The sequence below is a fragment of the Cucurbita moschata genome, unplaced genomic scaffold (assembly GCF_002738365.1).
Source record: "Cucurbita moschata cultivar Rifu unplaced genomic scaffold, Cmos_1.0 Cmo_Scf00019, whole genome shotgun sequence".
Lineage (NCBI taxonomy): Eukaryota > Viridiplantae > Streptophyta > Magnoliopsida > Cucurbitales > Cucurbitaceae > Cucurbita > Cucurbita moschata.
This window is the reverse complement of record NW_019268535.1, coordinates 1608043-1627229: the sequence shown is the minus strand read 5'-3', so window position 1 is coordinate 1627229 and position 19187 is coordinate 1608043. Positions and strand designations below refer to the sequence as shown.

Below are 19187 nucleotides of genomic sequence, written 5' to 3'. Positions count from 1 at the left end.
GCTATTTTTTAAATAAATATTAATGTTAAGCGGCAAGTATTTAATGAATATTAAAAGTTTAAGAGTATTTTTGAAATAAAATATTAACGATAATATTTTATTTGATTTATTATTTTATTATTATTTAAGTATTATTGAAACTATTTTTTATTAATTTAGCATAATATTTAATTAATTTATATTAGAGAAGGAATTATTAAAATATTTATTGATGAAAATAGAATATTAAGTAATGGCGGCTGAATTTAAGCTTTAAATTAGGCTTTCTGAATTTCTATTTGATTTAAAAAAAAATGGTTAATATTATAATAAATAATTTCTGTATTCGGCACCACACAAAAGGGAAATTCCTAAATCCAACAGGCTTTGCTTCCCGCCTCCGCCGTAGCTCTCCGGCTGCCGCTTCTTCTCCGATTCTGTGCAGCCGCTGGCTATGGCCATTGCCTATGCTAACACCGATTCCATGGCAGCTTTTCTCATCAAGGATCATCATCATCATCATCACCAGCATTCTTCTCTCTCCTTCTTCTTCAGCTACCTGCTCTTTTTCCTTCTGTTTTCATCTCCTCCCACCGCTTACGCATTTACTGGTATATTTGATTATCTATCTTTCTGGCTTCATCTTGATGTGTTTCTCTTTACAGCTTCGAAATGGAGAATGGATGTTTCTGTGTGAGAATACATGAAATTGAATCGAAATGAATACGGACCACTCGTTTGTACTTTTATGGATAACGTAGATGACGGAATTTCACTCACTGTTATTGAGCTTTGCAAAATCATTTGTTCTTGTTTCTTGCTGATTTGTGTTTACTCGGAGGAGTTGACAGATCTGATTCTTCTCCTTCGAGTTATCTATCATTGATGAAATCGTAATAAATATTGTATCATGCTCATTAAAGTCGTCATAGCCATGTCTTATCAGCTTTTATGATGATATTCTAGTTGTCATAGCCTTGTGAAATTATTTGTCATGTCACCGAACGGTTGAATCTCGAGCACTGAAAATTGAAAATATTATTCACAATTTTCAGGAGATGTAGCCGAAGATTCAAAGAACAGAAGGGATGATTTGTTTGTGGAAATTCTTAAAGACGAAGCAGTAGGAAGATTGAACGAGCTAGGGAAGGTAGTGGACCATGACCTCTCTCTTTCCATCTCTCTCTGCTAGCTACAATTGTTTGGTGATTATTAAATTTAGTGAATAATTGGACTATTTGAATGCATATCTTCGTTTCTTGTATCCGATTGTACTGTTGTTTTCAATTCATATTATAAAAATGTCCATAACTTGTGTTGACCCCTAAATTGATAATTTGAGAAAGTAATGATTCTTGAGAAATATTTATTAGGTTGATTCTTTGGTTTGTTTGAAACATTCCCTTGATTTGCTTATAATTTTTTCTGGCAATTTTATATATCTTCATTGCTTAGAAACCTTATTGTAATTTTGGATGGCGTATTATTGCAAATTTAATATCAAACTCCATTCTATGCCATGCTCCATATATTGTAGCTTAGTTTATGAATAGTTGTCCTCCCCGTCCCCCAGATAAACCTGCTGAATTCCAGAGGTTGAGTTCTAATCCAACTTAAAACTGTTCAATGATGAGTTTTCTGTGTTTATGTTATAATTATTTCCAGTTGGTAACTCGGAGTTATCTTACAACTGTCCCCAATTATCAGGTAAGTGATGCTGCTCGCTATCTTGAGAGGACGTTCTTGAGTCCAGCTTCTATCAAAGCAAGATTTCTTCTTAAAAAATGGATGGAGGATTCTGGATTAAGAACGTTAGATTTCTACATTTCCTCACCTTGAATGAGTTTTAATATTGTTCTTGACTCATGTTCATGAACGTTTTCAGGTGGGTGGACTGTATGGGAAATCTACATGGTCGAGCTGAGGGAAGGAATGCAAGTGCTGAAGCTTTGCTGATTGGTTCTCACTTGGTGATTATTTGACTTCCCCTAAGCAGAGGCAAGAATTTATGTTACACATCAAGCTGAGATTTGAAATCTCTTCTTTTCCTCGTAGGATACTGTTGTTGATGCTGGAAAATTTGATGGCGCATTAGGCATCATATCTGCTATCTCTGCTTTGAAAGTTTTCTATATGAGTGGGAAGTTAGAAGAATTAAAGAGGCCAATTGAGGTTTGGGATATTTTGCTTTCTCATCAACCATAGTGAATTTAGAAGAAATAATTGACTTGTTTCTCATCTCAACTTCCTCCAATTGTTATCATCTGGGGAAATTTTTTCTAAAATGTATTCCATTTGAGTAGGTTGTAAGAAAAAAGTACCTTAAATTTGGGAAACTGTTTGATAGGCTATCAAATGGAACTCTCACTACACATTAGGGACATCATTGGTCCTGATACATGACAACATTTTCTACCTTCTCACATTTGGCTATAATCAACCACAAAATTGTGCAGGTGATTGCCTTCAGTGATGAAGAGGGTGTGAGGTTTCAATCAACCTTCTTGGGAAGTGCTGCTATTGCTGGTATTTTACCAGTTTCGTCTTTGGAAATATCAGATAAAAGGTTTGTTGCATAACTCCAAATTCTCTGGATGGATCCTTTTCATTCATTATTACTTGCATATTAATAAATAATCCTTTATCAGTGGTATGTCAATAAAAGATGTTATTACGGAGAGTGGAGTGGAGATAACAGAGGAGAACTTGTTGCAACTCAAGTATGACCGCAAGTCTGTATGGGGATATGTTGAGGTATGACTCTGAGGGCCCTTCTGAAATTTGTAGTATTTGTTCTGCTCTTAAAACTTATTTTTAGAACTTTATGTACGATAATCAATACTTTTCGACTATTTTGAGAACATTATCGTTTACTTTGACCTCAGGTTCATATCGAACAAGGACCTGTACTTGAATGGACTGGTTTTCCTCTTGGAGTGGTTAGGGGCATTGCTGGGCAGTCACGACTAAAGGTACATGAGTTAAACGATCTGAAGGAGACTGAGAAATATACTTGCTTAATAACTAATTTAGTTAAAAAATTGCGGTAATCCTTCATTTGAAGTGCTTTCCTTACACTAAAGGCCAGGATCATAACATTTTGAAATATTAATGGTCATGCTGAGTTCGAGCTTGTTATATATCATGGTTGATAAACATGTCTATGATTGGATTCATACTCCTAAAGTGGAACTTGAAGTAGTACTTTAACCCAAGATACGTTATATGCCATGGTCGAAAAGCTGCAGTATTCGACTACCTAATCCTAAAAAGTTACAAGATATATTATATCGTGGTTAATTTACCTACTATTTCCCCTATTCTTAAGTAGTAGCCATGCTACATTCCGTAGTGAGGTGCTTGGTGGTAATATAATTTATGTTTAACATTTAGAGTATTATTGGTGATGAATTTCATATGTTGGTATGTTGGTAATTTATTTATAATAACTGAGAGGAAGAAAATTTTGCTCTCTTGTGTCATGAAAAGATGAACTAGAATGGATTTATTTTAGAATGTGGATTTCGTTTGATAGAGCGATCCATGCACAAAGATTGCAGGTTACAGTGAGAGGTTCTCAGGGGCATGCAGGAACAGTTCCAATGCCTTTGCGCCAGGATCCCATGGCAGCTTCAGCTGAATTGATTGTACAATTGGAAAAGCTCTGTAAGCAACCAGAGAGCTACTTATCTTTTGATGGTCATTGCAGTGATTTTACCTTGAAGTCACTTTCCACATCTCTTGTCTGTACGGTTGGAGAGATATCAACATGGCCCAGTGCAAGTAATGTCATTCCTGGCCAGGTAAGAATTTGATATAGAGGCACTGCAGACCTTACTTTTTACCAAGCAATTTTTAATGTTCGGCACGTTATAGGTGACCTTCACTGTGGATTTACGTACCATCGATGACATAGGACGAGAAGCTGTAATTTATGAATTCTCTAATCAGGTACATAAAATTTGCAGTAGCCGATCCGTTTCGTGCAATATTGAACGTAAGGTGTGTATCTTCCATCAAGTCCTTGGTTCACATTTATCATTGAATTCCATTACACAACTATAATCTGCTCTGTCCATTCCTTCCAGCATGATGCAAATGCTGTAATCAGTGATTCGGAGCTGAGCTCGCAGCTGAAATCTGCAGCTTCTGCGGCCCTCAAAAAAATGGTAGGCGACATTCAAGAGGAAGTACCTATATTAATGAGTGGAGCAGGGCATGATGCAATGGCTATGTCTTATTTGACAAAGGTTTGTTCTCAACTTATGTACCATAATTCTTGCATCGACATGATTATATGATGATGAGGACGATAACGAGAGAATTGGCAGGTGGGAATGTTGTTTGTCCGATGTCGTGGAGGCGTAAGTCACTCTCCTGCCGAGCATGTATTGGATGACGACATTTGGGCTGCAGGTTTAGCAGTCTTGGAATTTCTAGAAAACCATCTGTAATTTTATAACCTCTGTTCCCTGTACGCAAAACTAGTAACCTAGTATAAATGCAACATGATAATTCAATTGTACAATCCATCTTTGTTCATTCTGCTTAATAGAAGTTGTTAATCTATGTTAAATAATTGTGTTTATTACACCATTACAGATCAAACTGCACAACAGTTTGACCAAGTGGAGTGCGGTCGTGCCATTGTGGACGCGGGGGACTAGGGTTAAGAGGCATTACCGAACACGATTTTGACTCGTACACTTCTGAACATGCCCTATACTACTCAGAAATTGGGTTAAATATAGCTAACTACTAGGGGTCCTGTCCTAAACTAACTGGCTTCTTTCCAAGTTGGAGTTTTGCAATAGGAAACTTGAAATCAGATGGATGGCTTTACTTCATAGTGAGAGGTGAGGGTGCCAATTGTTGCAACTGATGAACAACATGCGACATTCTAGGGCGCATGGATGGGACGTGCTGTGTGCAAGCATACACAAGATCCACCACCTTCTGAACAACACCAGCCTCCGGAATTTCAGAAGTAGATGTGGCTGTGATATGAGGATCCAATAGATCTAGGTAACGGTGAGCCTGCACGAGGGGCGTTGCCCATTCGAAAATGCTCTGCCAACCAACAGAATCAACTGCCTGTGCAGGCCTTCGACCCGTCACAATTTCAAGCAACAGCACCCCAAAACTATAGACATCGCTCTTTGTCGTTAGCTCATTTCTGTAGACAAATTCAGGAGCAAGGTAACCATAGGTTCCCCCTGCCATCACAGTCCTCTCATGCATCACTTCATATGCAACCAACTTCGACAGGCCAACTCCCATCAGATGTGCGCCAAAATCTTCATCGAGAAGTACATTACTGGCTCGGATATCACGATGTACCACGTGTGGCTTGACCTTGTCGTGTAGGAACCTGTATAGAAAACATGAAAGATGAGTAGTTATTAATCAAAGTAATAACCCGTGGGAAGGACATAAATTGAAAACTTGTACATACGCAATCCCGTGGGCAAGAGTCGTGGCGACTTTCATTCGCATGGTCCAATCTAAGCTTCGACCACCTCTTGGGACATGGTAAAGCCATCTATCTAAGGGACCATTAACAATGAATTCATAAACAATGTAGCGGTCACCGTGGTCATAGCAGCATCCTTTCAGGGCAACCAAATTCGGATGACGAAGTTTAGCAACTCTTGCAATTTCAGAATGGAACTCCTTTTTCCTCTGAAAGCTGGACTTCTTTAACCTTTTAATTGCAACTCTTGAACCATCAGGTAAAAGGCCACTGTATGTACCACCTGTTTTCGTGTCTCCGAGAAGACGGTTTCCCTCACTGAAGTTTTTAGTAATCGATCTTAGCTCTTCTTTGGTAAACACCTTCCATGAAGGTGGTACCAATGCAGAAGCTGCAGTATTCGATGGCTTTCGAGACCTTCTCCGCTTTTTGCTCCTCTTGTAGGCAAGAAGCCAAACCACCACAGCTAACGTCGTGCAAACTATCAACCCACTCACAACAGCTAGTATGACTAGATACTCCTTGTGGCAGTGCATGCGATGGCATCTTCCATCTGATACAAAGAAAAGAACATAACTTCAGTGTGGATTACGACATCTCTCAACGACAAAAACACCAAAGAACGAGGAAATGGAATCAACAAACATGTTAGATTCATTCTATTGAATGGAAAGGTAAAACATGACGGATAATATGACCAGAAGATCTAATAAGATGATGCCATACCTAGATCTATCATGCATATGTAAGGGTGAGAACTGTTGCATTTCTCATCCTTAAGTAACGGTGTTGCCAATCCACCAGATATCAAAGTACATGTTTCTACTGAATCATTCGCGTGGCACGAGACATTTTTGCAATTAGATTGCAAAGCTGTGCTGGGAAACATGGAATCGTTCCATTTTGAAACATTATCTGACCACTTCCAAACAAAATCATTCGAGGAGTTGAACGCTCTGCCACCAACCCAACAGCCACCAAGAGTTCCATTACACAGATTTTGCGCAAAGCTAAACTCTTGATATGTTATCAGTGCTGCTAAGTTCCCGCCATACTCGTTACATTGGCTCTCTGATTCATTCCATGATTTAGGAACCGACATGAAACCGTAGCACTTAGTCTTGTTTGGGCTAATAAACCAACCATGAGGGCACCAACCTAGCCACAGAGACGAATGCAATATGAGGATGCCATATTATAACCATAGTATAACAATGAGAAACAGATTATCGAAACAATTTCTTTTATGGATGCAGTATGCTTGAATACAAGGAAGAAAAGAGTAAGACTCGAAATCTAAATAGGACATGTCACACAATAATCAGCAAGCAGATGAAGAATCCGACTTAACTATGAACGAAGAGTTCTAACAGAGAAAAGTCTTTGATATTCAGAAAACAGGAACAACTTTTTTTCACAGATTAACGACGTAATCGGAAAAAGCCCCAAAACTTTTTTCTTCCTTCAATTCACCAAACTCTTGGAGGCAAAATAGCAATTCTAAAAGCTAACTGTATACCTTTTGGGTTTTCATTACTGGAAACAACCGAATGCCCTGACTCGTTGAACATCTACACATCCAAAGGAAACATCATGACATAATTTCCCAAAACCAGGGCACTGCATTTAATTGATTCCAATGAAAAAGCCAAAACCACAATACAAAGTGAAGCAGCAAAGAAGATAAAAACGAGTAGAACTCAAGTTTCTTACAGTATCCGAGGCGCCTATTCTGGACACCCAAATCAACATCAGAAGCAGAAGAAATTGCAAAAAAAGCGGTTTCAACTCCGTCGGAGCCATTACCCTAAACCCTAAGCACAAAAACTCCAAAGGTTAGCCAGAAAGAGAATCCGTACTATAACGAGATCGCACAAGAAGAAAAAAAACACTTTCATCAGACCTAATTAGCACAGAAAGCACAAAAATCGATATTCCGAAGTGATTCGAACAAATAATTTCACCTAAAATAGCTAAAATTAACGTCTAATTTACATACTCCAGGAAAAAACAATCAAAACATCCACGAACAAGATTAGAACCAAAATCAAAATATCTCGGAACGCTCAGTTTGAATGCATCAAAGACAGATGTAGCGAGATTTGGAGGATCAAATTAACGACGAAAACATTAAAAGACTTACCAGCCGACAGGGCGTAGACTTTGAAGATTCACCGTTTTCTTCTCGGCGTCTCCATGTATATGAATTTCAGCATTTCGGACGATGAGATCGACCAGATTTCGAAGAGGTGGTGGTCATTAAGAATCAAGCAAAAGGCATTGGAGTGAAGCACTGAGCAGCGCGGAGTAGTTTGGAAGTTAATGCGTTCTGGCGACTCTGACCCCAACTTACTGCTTTGTCTATTTACTTGCAGATATTCTAAAATTACAAATTTAGCCTTCTGTGTTTTTTCTTTTAATAATTATTTGAGATGTTCTAGATGAACGGTACTTTTTCAAAGAGAGAGAAATGTGAACTTTTAACTTCATTCGAGGCTCGACTCGAGCCCTTGAACAAAGTATATAAGGATTCTATTGACATAAATAAGTTAACGGCATGACTCTAATACCATATTAGGAATCATGACCCTCTACAATTGTATAATATTGTCCACTTTGAACATAAGCTCTCACGGCTTGGCTTTGAGCTTCCCCAAAAGGTCTCGTACCATGGAGATATATTTTTTACTTATAAACCAAACATTACTTATAAATGCATGATTGTTTCCTAAATTACTCAATGTGGGACTCCGTCCCAACAATAATCCTCCCCTCGAACAAAGTACATCATAGAGTCACCCTTGAGGTCGCCTATGGAGCCCTCTTCGAGACTCACAACTCTTTGTTCGACATTTGAGAATTCTATTAACATAGCTAAGTTAAACAAGTGTTCTTATCTTGAGATATTTGATCAACAAACTAATTCAAATCATACGGGATTTTAGCATTTGTGAACTAGGGGTTTACATATTTAAACATACAAGAGATCTTAGATCTCTAGGGTTTCCATATCATCGGGAACCACATCTCTATACTATAATAGTCCAAACCCACCGCCGGTCGATATTGTCCGCTTTGACCCATTAGATATTGTCGTCAATCTCACGATTTTAAAATGTGGTCTGCTCGAGAGAGGTTTCTACACCATTATAACGAATGCTTAATTTTCCTCTCCAATCGATGTGAGATCTCACAATTCACACCTTCAAGGGCCAGCATCCTCACGACACATCGCCCAATACCTAGCACTGATCTTTCTCTCGTTTATTCTTTATGTTCTTCGTCTAGATCACGTGTGTGAGTTGTCATTTTAACAATGGTAATAAACATAAAAGCATCCCGTCTAACACGACAGCTAATTAATTAATAACCAATCTACCAAACATTACAAACTAAAAACCCCATAAAATTAAGCTAAAACTTTTGATTAACCCATGATATTAATTAGCATTGAAATTGTGAAATGGAAGAGAAGAGAGCTGATGAATGAGTCCAGTCACCGGCGTGGCCAACCTCGGATCATAAGCAAACCCATGCAACACCACTTGGTCTTCCCCGTCATCATCATTACTTCCAACAATATAGGGACACGGTGGAATCCACTGCCACGTCCTCTTGCACACGTCATACAAAAGCGCAGCCTTATCCCAACACCCTTTTATCATAATCACCACGAATTCCCCATGTGCCACGCAATCAAATCCACTCCCTTTCTCAATCCCCTCAAACTCCACGTAGAGCTGATGTGGCATTCTCTCCATTTCTATCCACGTCATCCCACACCCTTGTAGGGCCCATACCCTTAAGCTCTTTGGAACATTCAGCTTGCTCTTCTCCACCGCCGCCATTAACACCAACTTTCCTCTGCTCTCCAACAAATTTGGAGACCGTAGGAACCGACGCATCGGCGCTTGGATCTTCCACCATTTGTTCTCCGACATGTCGTACGCTAGGATGCTGAATGGGCTGTAGTTCATGCAGTAGAATCTTCCGTCCACGTGGACCATTCTGCTGGACTCCAAGCTGCATAGCCGGGGGAGTGTGGATGACGTGGCCCATATGGAGTAGAACCCGCCGCCGTCAATATGGAACGTTTCGGCGGTGAGGTTTTTCACGGCGTAGGGGGAAATTAAGTCATCGCCGGCGATGGTTATGTCGACGGAGAATGGCGTTACGGCGAGGCCGATCGACGGAAAAAGGCGTGGTCTTGTCGTTGGGGGAAGTTGGGAGAGTGTCCCTAGAATTGGGTTTGAGAGGATTAGGGTTTTGGGACCTCCGCCGTCCGGTGCCCAGCAGATTAGGCCGCCGGAGGCGGCCACCGGTGAGAATCCCGGCGGGATTAAAGCGAAGGAGAGGCGGTGCCACGCCACGTCGTATGGATCGAAGAGGTAGCCTTCGTAGATGGGGCGGGAGTGGCCACCACAATTTCTGTAAATTTGGGTCTTATTTGCCTTGAGCTTGAAGAAAAGGAACCAATGGCGGCGGTGCGGCGGAAGTTGGAGATACAATTCAAGGAAGGTGGCGGAGAAGAGAAGGCCGTACCATCTTTTACAGACACAACGAGCTCGGAAGAACGCCGGTGGAGGGAGGAACGCCACGACGCGATCCAGCAGCCTCTCCGGTAGTTTGCTCCAAATTCTTGAATCCATCATGGGTTCTGTCGGGTTCGAACTAGTCGAGCCCGGAAAGCGATTCGAACCCAAAACATTGTAGCTAAATGGGAAAGTGATGGAGGAGTTTATGAAACTCATGTTGAGGGAAATGGAAGTTGTGGGGTTGAAGAGATTGTGAAGAAGAGGAAGCTTTTATAGGATGAATTGGAGAGTTTGAATGTTGGTTCTGTCGTTTCGAGTTGTTTTGTCAATGGCCGAGGTTGGAAGGACAATATTCACTTACACACTCGTGCTTAGCCTCCACGCTCGTTATCCTTATTGTTTGTGCTCACAATTAGAATTAGACTCGTTGAACTGAAATGTGTATTATTCATATACGTGAGCCTAACCCATAAATCTTATCTACAACTTTGTTTCTCGACTTCCTACAATTCCAGGCATACGTTGTCACGGTACAAACGAAATTATTAAGATGCTTGATTTGTATGACTACTGACATGTTTTATCTCACTCACATTTTTTCTCTTAGAATATTCCCTCACCGGTGGAACGAGAGAATACAAGAGAATACAGATCTACAACGTTTATCTATAGATTAGGTGGTAGTTTAGAAAGTGATGAGAAACCCTAGAAAAGATCGATTGAGACTCCCTCCCCAAGTCCCACGAGGACAAGATCTTTCGTGGGTGCAGCTCAAACAAAGAAGAGTTTGGTCTGAATTCAGGCTCGGCTCGGCTTGCCCGTTTGTTGCTAGGTCCGGGAATGGCGTCGAGCGAGGGAGTTAGATAATTTTGATGTAATAATTCATCTTAGTGCTACAGAAATGTGGCTATTGCTTGGTTTTGTTAAGGGTATGCAAAATCTGAGTCAGAATTGAATGAGTTGTTATTGTCAATCCCTTTCATTTTCTAAAGTGGAAAAAGCTCTTTGAATCACTTTTGGAAATATTTGTCCTCCTTTAAGAAATGTCCCTTATTTAGCATAAAGTTGAGTGTTTTGTTTTGGAAATTTGTGTGTCCTTTGAAGCAACCCTTCTTCTTCCACTTCTACTTCTGCTGTTCATACATCTTTTCCTTCTGCTACTTCCCTTCCCCTCACTCTATTTTCACCTCTTCATTAACTCTCATCAAAGTTGCTGAAATTTGTTGCTGAAATTTGGGCCTTTCGTCAAAGTTTGTGACATCTCACACCTTTTATAAAGATGTAGAAACCTTTCCCGAACATGTACGTAATGGGAAAGTCTAGAAGGTGATATGAAAATCAACCCAAGGGAGAGTATGGAACGGATTACCTTGATGATCAAGATCAAGAGTAAAGAAAACTCGTTTCTAAACTCGTGATTCGAATCACTCCACAAGAGATTTGAACAATACCACTTGAATGACTCTACATGCAAGTTCTAAACACAAGAATTTGCAAGGAAAGTTTAGCTCTCAACAAAGCTAAAATAGAAATTCTATTCTTAATTCCAAAATCTGATTTCTAATCAAACACAAGAAGGCTTTATATAGCCTTTACCAACCTTAACCTATGTGATACATAACTCCAAAATTAAATGGGCTAGTAAATGAGAAATACCCATACCCTCCATATTAAAATGGCTAGTTAATGGTGGAATATAGTAACCTATGTGGGTTACAATATAACCTTAACTCCTATATTTAAAACTAGCTTAAATATGACAACAAATAGTTAAACTATAATTACATAATGCAAATAATAAAATGTGCTTATTAGTCATCCTTGGACTATTTGATAAATTCAGCTGAGTTCATTAAATGCAACTTAAGGTGCATTTAATTCATCTCTGTCTTGAAGCTCAACTTTGCATAACATATAAGTGAGGTCTCCAACGTCTTCTAGAATTTCCTTTGATGAGCTCACCATAGCTTGAATATAACTGTATAAGGTTTGTTGTAGCTTCTTGGCTCTCGTCCTTGTAATTGGACCTTGAGGTATGAAAATTCCTTGGTCGTGGTTCATATCAGAAGGGAAAGCCCAAAAACCTTGAGGGGAAGCTCGGAAGGGGAAAGCTCAAATAGGACAGTATCTGGATGAGCACCGGTTCTGTTGGGTAACTCTAAAAGATACGTTTTAAAGCTTTGAGAGGAAGCCTGAAAGGGAAAGCCAAAAGAGAACAATATCTACTAGCAGTGGGTCTAGGCCGTTACAAACTTAAACTTAGATTTTAAAAGTAGGGTCGTTAAAAGTATGTTATGAGTTCCTTTCATGAACATTAAACGTTTGGTTGGGCTCAAGAAAAATCATTAAGACTATTAACTTTTGAAGTATAATTCTCAAACTTCATGTTACGAAAGCTAACGGTAGCAATCACCGTTAACCGATTGGAATGTCAATGTTCTTGCTCGAAAAAGAAACATTTTGGAAAGACTTAGTATTATAAATACTCAATAAGTGACTCTAATGTTGGGTCGAATTCATACAAATATGCTAGATGGCTAGACCTATTCTTCCATAATCTTTCATTTTGATGTGCATAGGTACGAGTGCCAAATCAAACCTGTCTTAGAATTTGAATATTGTATAGAAGGATACCACCTTGATTCTGATAGCCTAAGGAACATGCGGGTGTCGTGACATGGGCAATCGTCGCAAGACGAGTGTCTTAAACATCTTTATTTAGGAATAAGATTCTAAGGACAGTGTCAAGTGGTACATATGTGCCAACATGACACTATTTGCCATGTGTCTGAGGTTATGTTAGAGGGTCAGACTTCAACGTGTTGTGCGTAAATGACTTGGAATCTGGAAGATTCATACGTCAATAGTGCAATGATGAATGGATGTTTGGGAGGTCGCAAAGAGGAAGTTAACTAATGGGTTAGTATTAGATATGTGTGTTCAAGCAAGTAGTGAAGGTAGATGATATCTCGATACTTGGAGTTACACCGCGAGTATTATTGAGACTCGATAGTTCTCAATTGGCACAATATATTTTTTTTCATTATGTCGTGGTTAGCATTATAAATGCCCAATTAAATACTAGTTTGCATCATTATGTTCCTGGTAAGCCATAAACCCCGACACATATGTGTATCATGACATGGGTAAGCTTCCGTTGAGCATTTCAAGGTTGAACCAACAAAAGATCCAAACATATTCCGATGAAATTTCGAATCGATAGCGCTTGAGTTATGTTTTTAATAGCCAAGAGGATGTAATAAGGCAAGGTTGAGTCTTAGAACTTAACTTGGAGTAGAGGAAAGTCGGCTAAAGTCGTGAACGAAGAAAATATACATATAGACAACATGAAGTGAAGCTTGGTTGATGATGAACAAAACCTCACCTAATGTCTGATAGAGACACACAGAAAAGTAAAAAAAGTATATTAGGGTTTGATTTCTCCATAAGATTGGCCATGATAGCGTGTAAATCATGGTGTTACACAATGTTAGGTTTGGAGTCTGCTGCTGTATAGCTTACTCAACCATCTTACATAGTAAACTGAACCATCTACATACCTGTTCTTTGTGTTCATCTAGATCGAGTGTGTTATTGTGTCATCCTAACCCACAATCCTCTAATTGTCACAATCGAGTGTGTTATTGGTCCTAATTTGACAAACTCTACACTTACGTGCAAATTTCTCTTGTCGGTCACGTTCTTCCCTTCAAATTCACGTCTAACGACAATTATCTCGAGTAATATTTGGAAGAGATTAAGTTCAAGAGTGATTAGTGAAAGAAGAGGCAGTTACAAAACATGAACACAGATTGATGCATGAAATACACCTGTCTCCAAACCGATATACATGAAAGTTCCCTCATTCAAGACTGATCAAGCAAGACGCACATGAGCCAAAATGGCTGAGATTCGCCATCAAAACAACTTTACCCTTAATCCCTCTTATAAAGCCACACAAACTCCTCCATCTTCAAACCACAAACAAATCCCCTTTTCTCTCAATATTTCCTCTTACAATGACGAAACGTCGTCCCGCCACCGCCACCGCCACCACCACCGCCACTCTGGTCCTCGTCCTCGTCTTGTTCGAACGTTCGAAGCAGATGGCCTTAGCGGAAAATGGGGTCCCGGCGATCTTCGTGTTTGGAGACTCTCTTGTGGATGTTGGCAACAATAATTTTCTTCATTCAGCTGCTAGAGCTAACTTTTACCCTTATGGGATTGATTTTCGTGGTGGTCCGACCGGGAGATTCTCTAATGGAAGAACTGTTATAGATATGATTGGTAAATCTAATTACTTGATTATTGATTAATGATGGCTATTAAGGGTCTTAATGATTGATGTGTTCTTGATTCGTGGTGGTGATTTGACTTGTAGTTGATTACCTTGGAATTCCGAACGCTCAAGAGTTTGCAAATCCCGATACTTCGGGAGATAGAATCCTTAAAGGTGTTAATTACGCTTCGGCGGCTGCTGGCATCCTCGATGAGACCGGTAGACACTATGTACGTTTTCATGGACTTTGTGTTTGTTAAATTAGGGGTGTTCGTGGGTTGGATTAGGTTAGGTTGGATTGGGTTGGGTTGGGTTGGTGTCTTTTTTAGACCAACCCAGTTGTTCTGATCGTAAATTTATGACGTGCGAGTGCAGGGAGAGAGGTACAGTTTAAATCAGCAAGTGGTGAACTTCGAAAGCACTCGGAATGATTTAAGAAAAACAATGGACAATTGGAATTTGACTCGCTACTTATCGAGATCCATGGCTTTCATGGCGTTTGGAAGCAACGATTACATAAACAACTACCTGATGCCCAATCTCTATACTTCTAGATTCAGATACACCTCCAACCAATTCGCCGACCATCTTCTCAACAGCTATACTCGACAGCTTCTCGTGAGTCGTTTAACGAGTCGGTTTAGAATGAAAAGTCATTCCAAACGGGCCTTAATTGTTCATTTTTTAAATTTTCAGAACAAACCCATGTATGATTTTTACTAAGAAATGTTGAAACTGCATGCATGCACAGGCACTACGAAGTGCAGGGCTAAGGAAGTTTGTGGTGGCCGGAATTGGGCCGTTGGGTTGCATTCCGAACCAACGGGCGACTGGCGTGGCGCTTCCAGGGCGGTGTGTGGATAACGTGAATGAGATGTTGGGAGATTTTAACGAAGGGTTGAGATCGCTAGTAACTCAGTTGAATAGCCAGTACCCGGATTCGTACTTCGTGTACACCAATATCTATGGCATTTTTGGTGACATCTTGAACAACCCAGATAACTACGGTGAGTGATAGAAACAATGAACCTCTATAATGGTATGATATTGTTTACTTTGATATAAGTTTTCGTGACTTTATGGTTGAATGTGTGGTAGGGTTTCGAGTGGTGGACACGGCATGCTGTGGAGTTGGGTTAAACAGAGGCCAAATAACGTGCTTACCACTCCAATTTCCATGCCTTAACCGAGATGAGTATGCGTTTTGGGATGCCTATCACCCAACGGAGGCTGCCTCCGTCGTGCTTGCCGACCGAGCTTTTAGAGGTCCACCCTCTGATTCCTACCCCATCAATATCCAACAGTTGGCTCTCCTATCCTTGTAATCGCGCACCACATCCACCTCTCTTTCTACTGTAATGTATGTGCTACTCAAGTCGATGAAGACACCATGTATGAATATGAATATGAATATGAATATGAATATGAATATGAATATGAATGTATAAACGTTCTAAGTTCCTGAATTAAATTTCAAGGACTAAATTTGAATACTTTAGAAGTATATACTAATGTAAAAAAATAACTCGAGTATAGAAACTCAATCTAGTCGATATTGGATCTAGTTCTTATCCATTATCATTTGTCCATTTCCATAGAGAGCAACATGGGCGCTGAATGGGATCTCTCGGGCAAGCTCGGTATACGACTCATATTGCTCGAGAACACATGATTCCTCCTTAGCTTGCTCGTCCATCCAAAGACTAGAATTCCCATCATCAAGGCTACACTCTTGATTCCCATAACAAGTGACTTTATTGCTTTCTTCTCTCGCTTGGATATTTTGACGAGCTTGTTGTCAGTCAGCACACTCTTCGGCTTCGTGATGATGGCATAGGTGTTAAGAACTACGACTCTCCACAATGGTATGATGTTGTCCACTTTGAGTATAATTTCAAAGGCTTCATACCAATGAAGATAGCATTAGTAGACCTATTGGGTTCAGTATATGACCAAATATCCGTGCCCTTGCTTCGGTCACTCCCGTATCGACTGCTGCAGCAACAATAATCTTCAGGCCCTTGCTCAGAAGGTTTTTACATCCAAAAGAAACTAAGGCAACCAACATGCTATTCCTCTAAATCGGTGAACTTTCGAACAAACATTTAGTGTAACAGCTTAAGCCCACCACTAGTAGATATTGTTTTCTTTAGGTTTTTTCTCTCGGACTTCCCCTCAAAGTTTTTAAAACGCGTTTGCTAGGGATAAGATATTTTGTTCTACTCCCCATCTGAATGTCAAAATAGGTCATATTTGTACTGAACTAACCACACAAAGTATGATAATTAGTAGTAGTTTAGGGTAGTAAGACCTGCACCACAGCCAAAACAATGGTCAAAAGTAGGTGTACACGGGTCGGATCGGGTTGAATTGAGGAATTTTTTTGAACCAATCCAAAAGTTCGGGTTAATTGGATTGATAACCGCGAGAAGATTAAACGAGAGAAAAATAACAAATTGTATAACATAAGTCAAAAAAATGATACTGATCCGTATAACAATAGAAACAGATTAAGTATCCTTCTGATCGGTATAACACTACCGAGCAAGATTGATTTTCCTGGTTACAAAGTGTGATAAACACAATCAATCGTAGCCAAATACAACTCCGAGGATCATTTGGAGCTCGAGTTTGGTGGCAAAGAACACTTCAATCTTAAAATAAGAACACAAAACACATCAATTGGAGCAGCAAATTACCAACAACCAAAACAAAACTTAAAAAGATATTCAACAAAGGTAATCAATCATCCAGGCATGAAGATCATAAACGACAAGACAAAATCAATTAATAATTCCTACAACTGCAGTTGGTTCGAATCTCCCCTTCAAAAAGATCATTAAGAACTTGAACATTCCCAAGCTTAGCCATGGACACAGCAAATTGGAGGCGGAAAAGGGATGGCTGATACGCCAAAGCCTTGACGATGGGCGCAGTTCTTCGGTCGGTATACAGAGCTGAATCGCTCGGCAAAAGACCCATCTTTTTTGGCAGATTCGTGTAGTAGGCGTTGTCGAATTTGTTCGGTGTCGTGGCGTCAAGGTCGACGTAATCCGACGCCCATCGGCATTTTCTTCTCAAGAAATTGACGTAGCTTGTGCTCATTGATGGGTCTGGTTTGCCCGTTCCGCTATAGTTGTAAAGCCTGCTCTGTATCGACCCGCATGACGCTCTGCCGATGGTGTGCGCGCCTGAAAAATTATTCAAATTCTTGAGAAATTTTGATTTGTTAGAAATCACGAGTCTCTACAATGGTATGATATTGTCCACTTTGACTTAGACTTTGGACTTTCCCAAAATGAATCATAACAATGAAGATGTATTCCTTAGTCCCAAACGAACATCAACAATCATCTTCTCTCGAACAAAGTACACTATAGAGCCTCCACTGAGGCCTATAGAGCCCTCGAACAGCCTCCCGTTAATCGAGTCTCGACTCTTCTCTGGAGTCTTTGAACAAAGTACACTATTTGTTCGACACTTAGGTTACTTTTGTCTTCTACTATAGAATCTCCCCTGAGGCCTATGAAGCCCTCAAACAGTCTCCCCTCAATCGAAACTCGACTCCTTTGGAGTCCTCGAACAAAGTACACCCGATACTTGAGTCACTTTTGACTTACATTATAGAGCCTCCCTTGAGGCCTATGGAGCCCTCGAACAACCTCCCCTTAATCGAGGCTCAACTGTTTCTCTAGAATCCTCGAACAAACAAAGTACACCGTTTGTTCGACACCGTTACTTTTGACTACACCTTTCCGATTCAGACTCACAACTTCTTTGTTCGATATTTGAAGATTCTATTGACATTACTAAGTTAAGGACATGACTCTGATACCATATTAGAAATCACAACTCTCTACAATAGTATGATATAGTCCACTTTTAGCATAAGCTCTCGTGACTTTGCATTTTGCTTTTAGCTTTCTAAAAGACCTTGTACCAATGGAAATGTATTCTTTACTCGTAAACTCAGATTAGACGCATAAGTTTAAGTGATTGAAGAGTTTTGAACCTGAAAGAACGACCAAATCCACGAGATTCAAGCCCAGAGATTGGTATCGTTCGATGAGATCAGTGATGCCTTCAAGACCCATTGGTACCAATCCAGTTTCGCTGCCGATGGAATCCACTCCATCTCGTCTACCATAAGGCACCGTCCAATATGGGCCGCCGACGAGAATGGTGGCCTCTCGGGCGGCGGCGGTCAGAATATCTGCGCAAGAAACTGTTTTGGGGCATTTTTTCTCTAGCTCTGCTTTGATGTCGTCGATCACTTCGAACCCTCTCAGCGTCTTGCTCGCCGGAGCCCTCCTCTCGCTTCCCTCGTAATCCAGAAGAATCGAAGCGTCGCAGCCCTGCGGTTTCACCACCCCGGCCGGCGGCGGCTTTGTTAGTGGCTTTCCATTGGAAAATTTTCATACATACCCTTTTTCACTTTTTATGGTCAATTAATCATTTTTCTCTCAAAAAATAAAAAAAAAATAAAAAAAATAAAAAAATAAAAATTAAGAACTCTCCACAGTGATATGATGTTGTCCAATTTGAGCACAAACTCTCATGGTTTTGCTTTGGGCTCTTCCAAAAGTCAGGTACGAATGAAAAAGTATTATTTGTTTATAAACACATGATCATTCCTTAAATAAGTCGAGGACTTTCGTCCTCCAATATTAAATATTTTTAAAAAATATTTTTAATTTGGATAGAAACTACCTGAGCACAGTAGAGAACTTGTGCCCGGTACGTAGCTGAAGATGCTTCTACAGACTACAATTCAGACGTAGAAGGAGCTATTTTCAAGTCGGACTAAAAAATACCCTTAAATTTTTAAAAATATTTAAAAATATATCTTTTTTTTTATATAAAATACTCATAAAACAACATTGATATAAAAATTTCAAAAAAAAAAAAAAAAAAAAAAAAA

The 19187-nt window shown here is 39.8% G+C and overlaps 5 protein-coding genes across 6 annotated transcripts in view; 2 read left to right on the top strand and 3 right to left on the bottom strand.

Moving 5' to 3' along the window:
• The first annotated feature begins 316 nt into the window (after positions 1-316).
• Positions 317-4521, top strand: LOC111456979 (allantoate deiminase 2-like). Its single transcript, XM_023099067.1, has 12 exons — positions 317-590; positions 1035-1129; positions 1687-1790; positions 1865-1949; positions 2035-2151; positions 2436-2545; positions 2628-2733; positions 2865-2951; positions 3540-3782; positions 3856-3981; positions 4068-4229; positions 4311-4521. The coding sequence occupies exons 1-12, from the start codon at positions 434-436 to the stop codon at positions 4431-4433; spliced, it is 1515 nt and encodes a 504-aa protein (XP_022954835.1). The 5' UTR covers positions 317-433; the 3' UTR covers positions 4434-4521.
• A 6-nt stretch (positions 4522-4527) lies between these two features.
• Positions 4528-7796, bottom strand: LOC111456978 (C-type lectin receptor-like tyrosine-protein kinase At1g52310). 2 transcript variants are annotated; one of them, XM_023099065.1, is made up of 6 exons: positions 7596-7796; positions 7166-7266; positions 6972-7023; positions 6179-6610; positions 5435-6005; positions 4528-5350 (listed from the first exon to the last, which is right to left on the bottom strand). In XM_023099065.1, the coding sequence occupies exons 2-6, from the start codon at positions 7253-7255 to the stop codon at positions 4819-4821; spliced, it is 1677 nt and encodes a 558-aa protein (XP_022954833.1). In that variant the 5' UTR covers positions 7256-7266; positions 7596-7796; the 3' UTR covers positions 4528-4818. The 2 variants fall into 2 exon arrangements, with proteins under 2 accessions (XP_022954833.1, XP_022954834.1); XM_023099066.1 differs by having other exon boundaries at positions 7166-7259.
• A 1096-nt stretch (positions 7797-8892) lies between these two features.
• On the bottom strand, positions 8893-10101 carry LOC111456693 (protein UNUSUAL FLORAL ORGANS-like). Its single transcript, XM_023098665.1, has one exon. The coding sequence runs from the start codon at positions 10099-10101 to the stop codon at positions 8893-8895; it is 1209 nt and encodes a 402-aa protein (XP_022954433.1).
• Positions 10102-13951: 3850 nt separating this feature from the next.
• LOC111456980 (GDSL esterase/lipase At1g71250-like) lies at positions 13952-15678 on the top strand. Its single transcript, XM_023099068.1, has 5 exons — positions 13952-14274; positions 14369-14496; positions 14642-14884; positions 15018-15273; positions 15365-15678. The coding sequence occupies exons 1-5, from the start codon at positions 14007-14009 to the stop codon at positions 15589-15591; spliced, it is 1122 nt and encodes a 373-aa protein (XP_022954836.1). The 5' UTR covers positions 13952-14006; the 3' UTR covers positions 15592-15678.
• Positions 15679-16929: 1251 nt separating this feature from the next.
• The window catches only part of LOC111456981 (peroxidase 7-like), a 3938-nt gene continuing 1680 nt past the window's right edge, over positions 16930-19187 (bottom strand). Inside the window, exons 2-3 of the mRNA XM_023099069.1 lie at positions 18279-18621; positions 16930-17457 (exon numbers count right to left, since the gene is read on the bottom strand). Coding sequence (XP_022954837.1) covers positions 17054-17457; positions 18279-18621 — 747 coding nt within the window. The 3' untranslated portion in view covers positions 16930-17053. The remainder of the gene's footprint in view (positions 17458-18278; positions 18622-19187) is intronic.

Excerpts from the sequence above, each read along its gene's own strand:
- LOC111456979 (XM_023099067.1), top strand. The coding sequence starts at position 434 with ATGGCCATTGCCTATGCTAACACCGATTCCATGGCAGCTTTTCTCATC. Across the intron at positions 591-1,034 it reads CACCGCTTACGCATTTACTG|GAGATGTAGCCGAAGATTCA; the intron begins GTATATTTGATT and ends CACAATTTTCAG. Across the intron at positions 1,130-1,686 it reads GATTGAACGAGCTAGGGAAG|GTAAGTGATGCTGCTCGCTA; the intron begins GTAGTGGACCAT and ends CCCAATTATCAG.
- LOC111456980 (XM_023099068.1), top strand. The coding sequence starts at position 14,007 with ATGACGAAACGTCGTCCCGCCACCGCCACCGCCACCACCACCGCCACT. Across the intron at positions 14,275-14,368 it reads AACTGTTATAGATATGATTG|TTGATTACCTTGGAATTCCG; the intron begins GTAAATCTAATT and ends TTTGACTTGTAG. Across the intron at positions 15,274-15,364 it reads GAACAACCCAGATAACTACG|GGTTTCGAGTGGTGGACACG; the intron begins GTGAGTGATAGA and ends AATGTGTGGTAG.
- LOC111456693 (XM_023098665.1), bottom strand. The coding sequence starts at position 10,101 with ATGGATTCAAGAATTTGGAGCAAACTACCGGAGAGGCTGCTGGATCGC.
- LOC111456978 (XM_023099065.1), bottom strand. The coding sequence starts at position 7,255 with ATGGCTCCGACGGAGTTGAAACCGCTTTTTTTGCAATTTCTTCTGCTT. Across the intron at positions 7,024-7,165 it reads GAATAGGCGCCTCGGATACT|ATGTTCAACGAGTCAGGGCA; the intron begins GTAAGAAACTTG and ends TTGGATGTGTAG. Across the intron at positions 5,351-5,434 it reads ACTCTTGCCCACGGGATTGC|GTTCCTACACGACAAGGTCA; the intron begins GTATGTACAAGT and ends TTTTCTATACAG.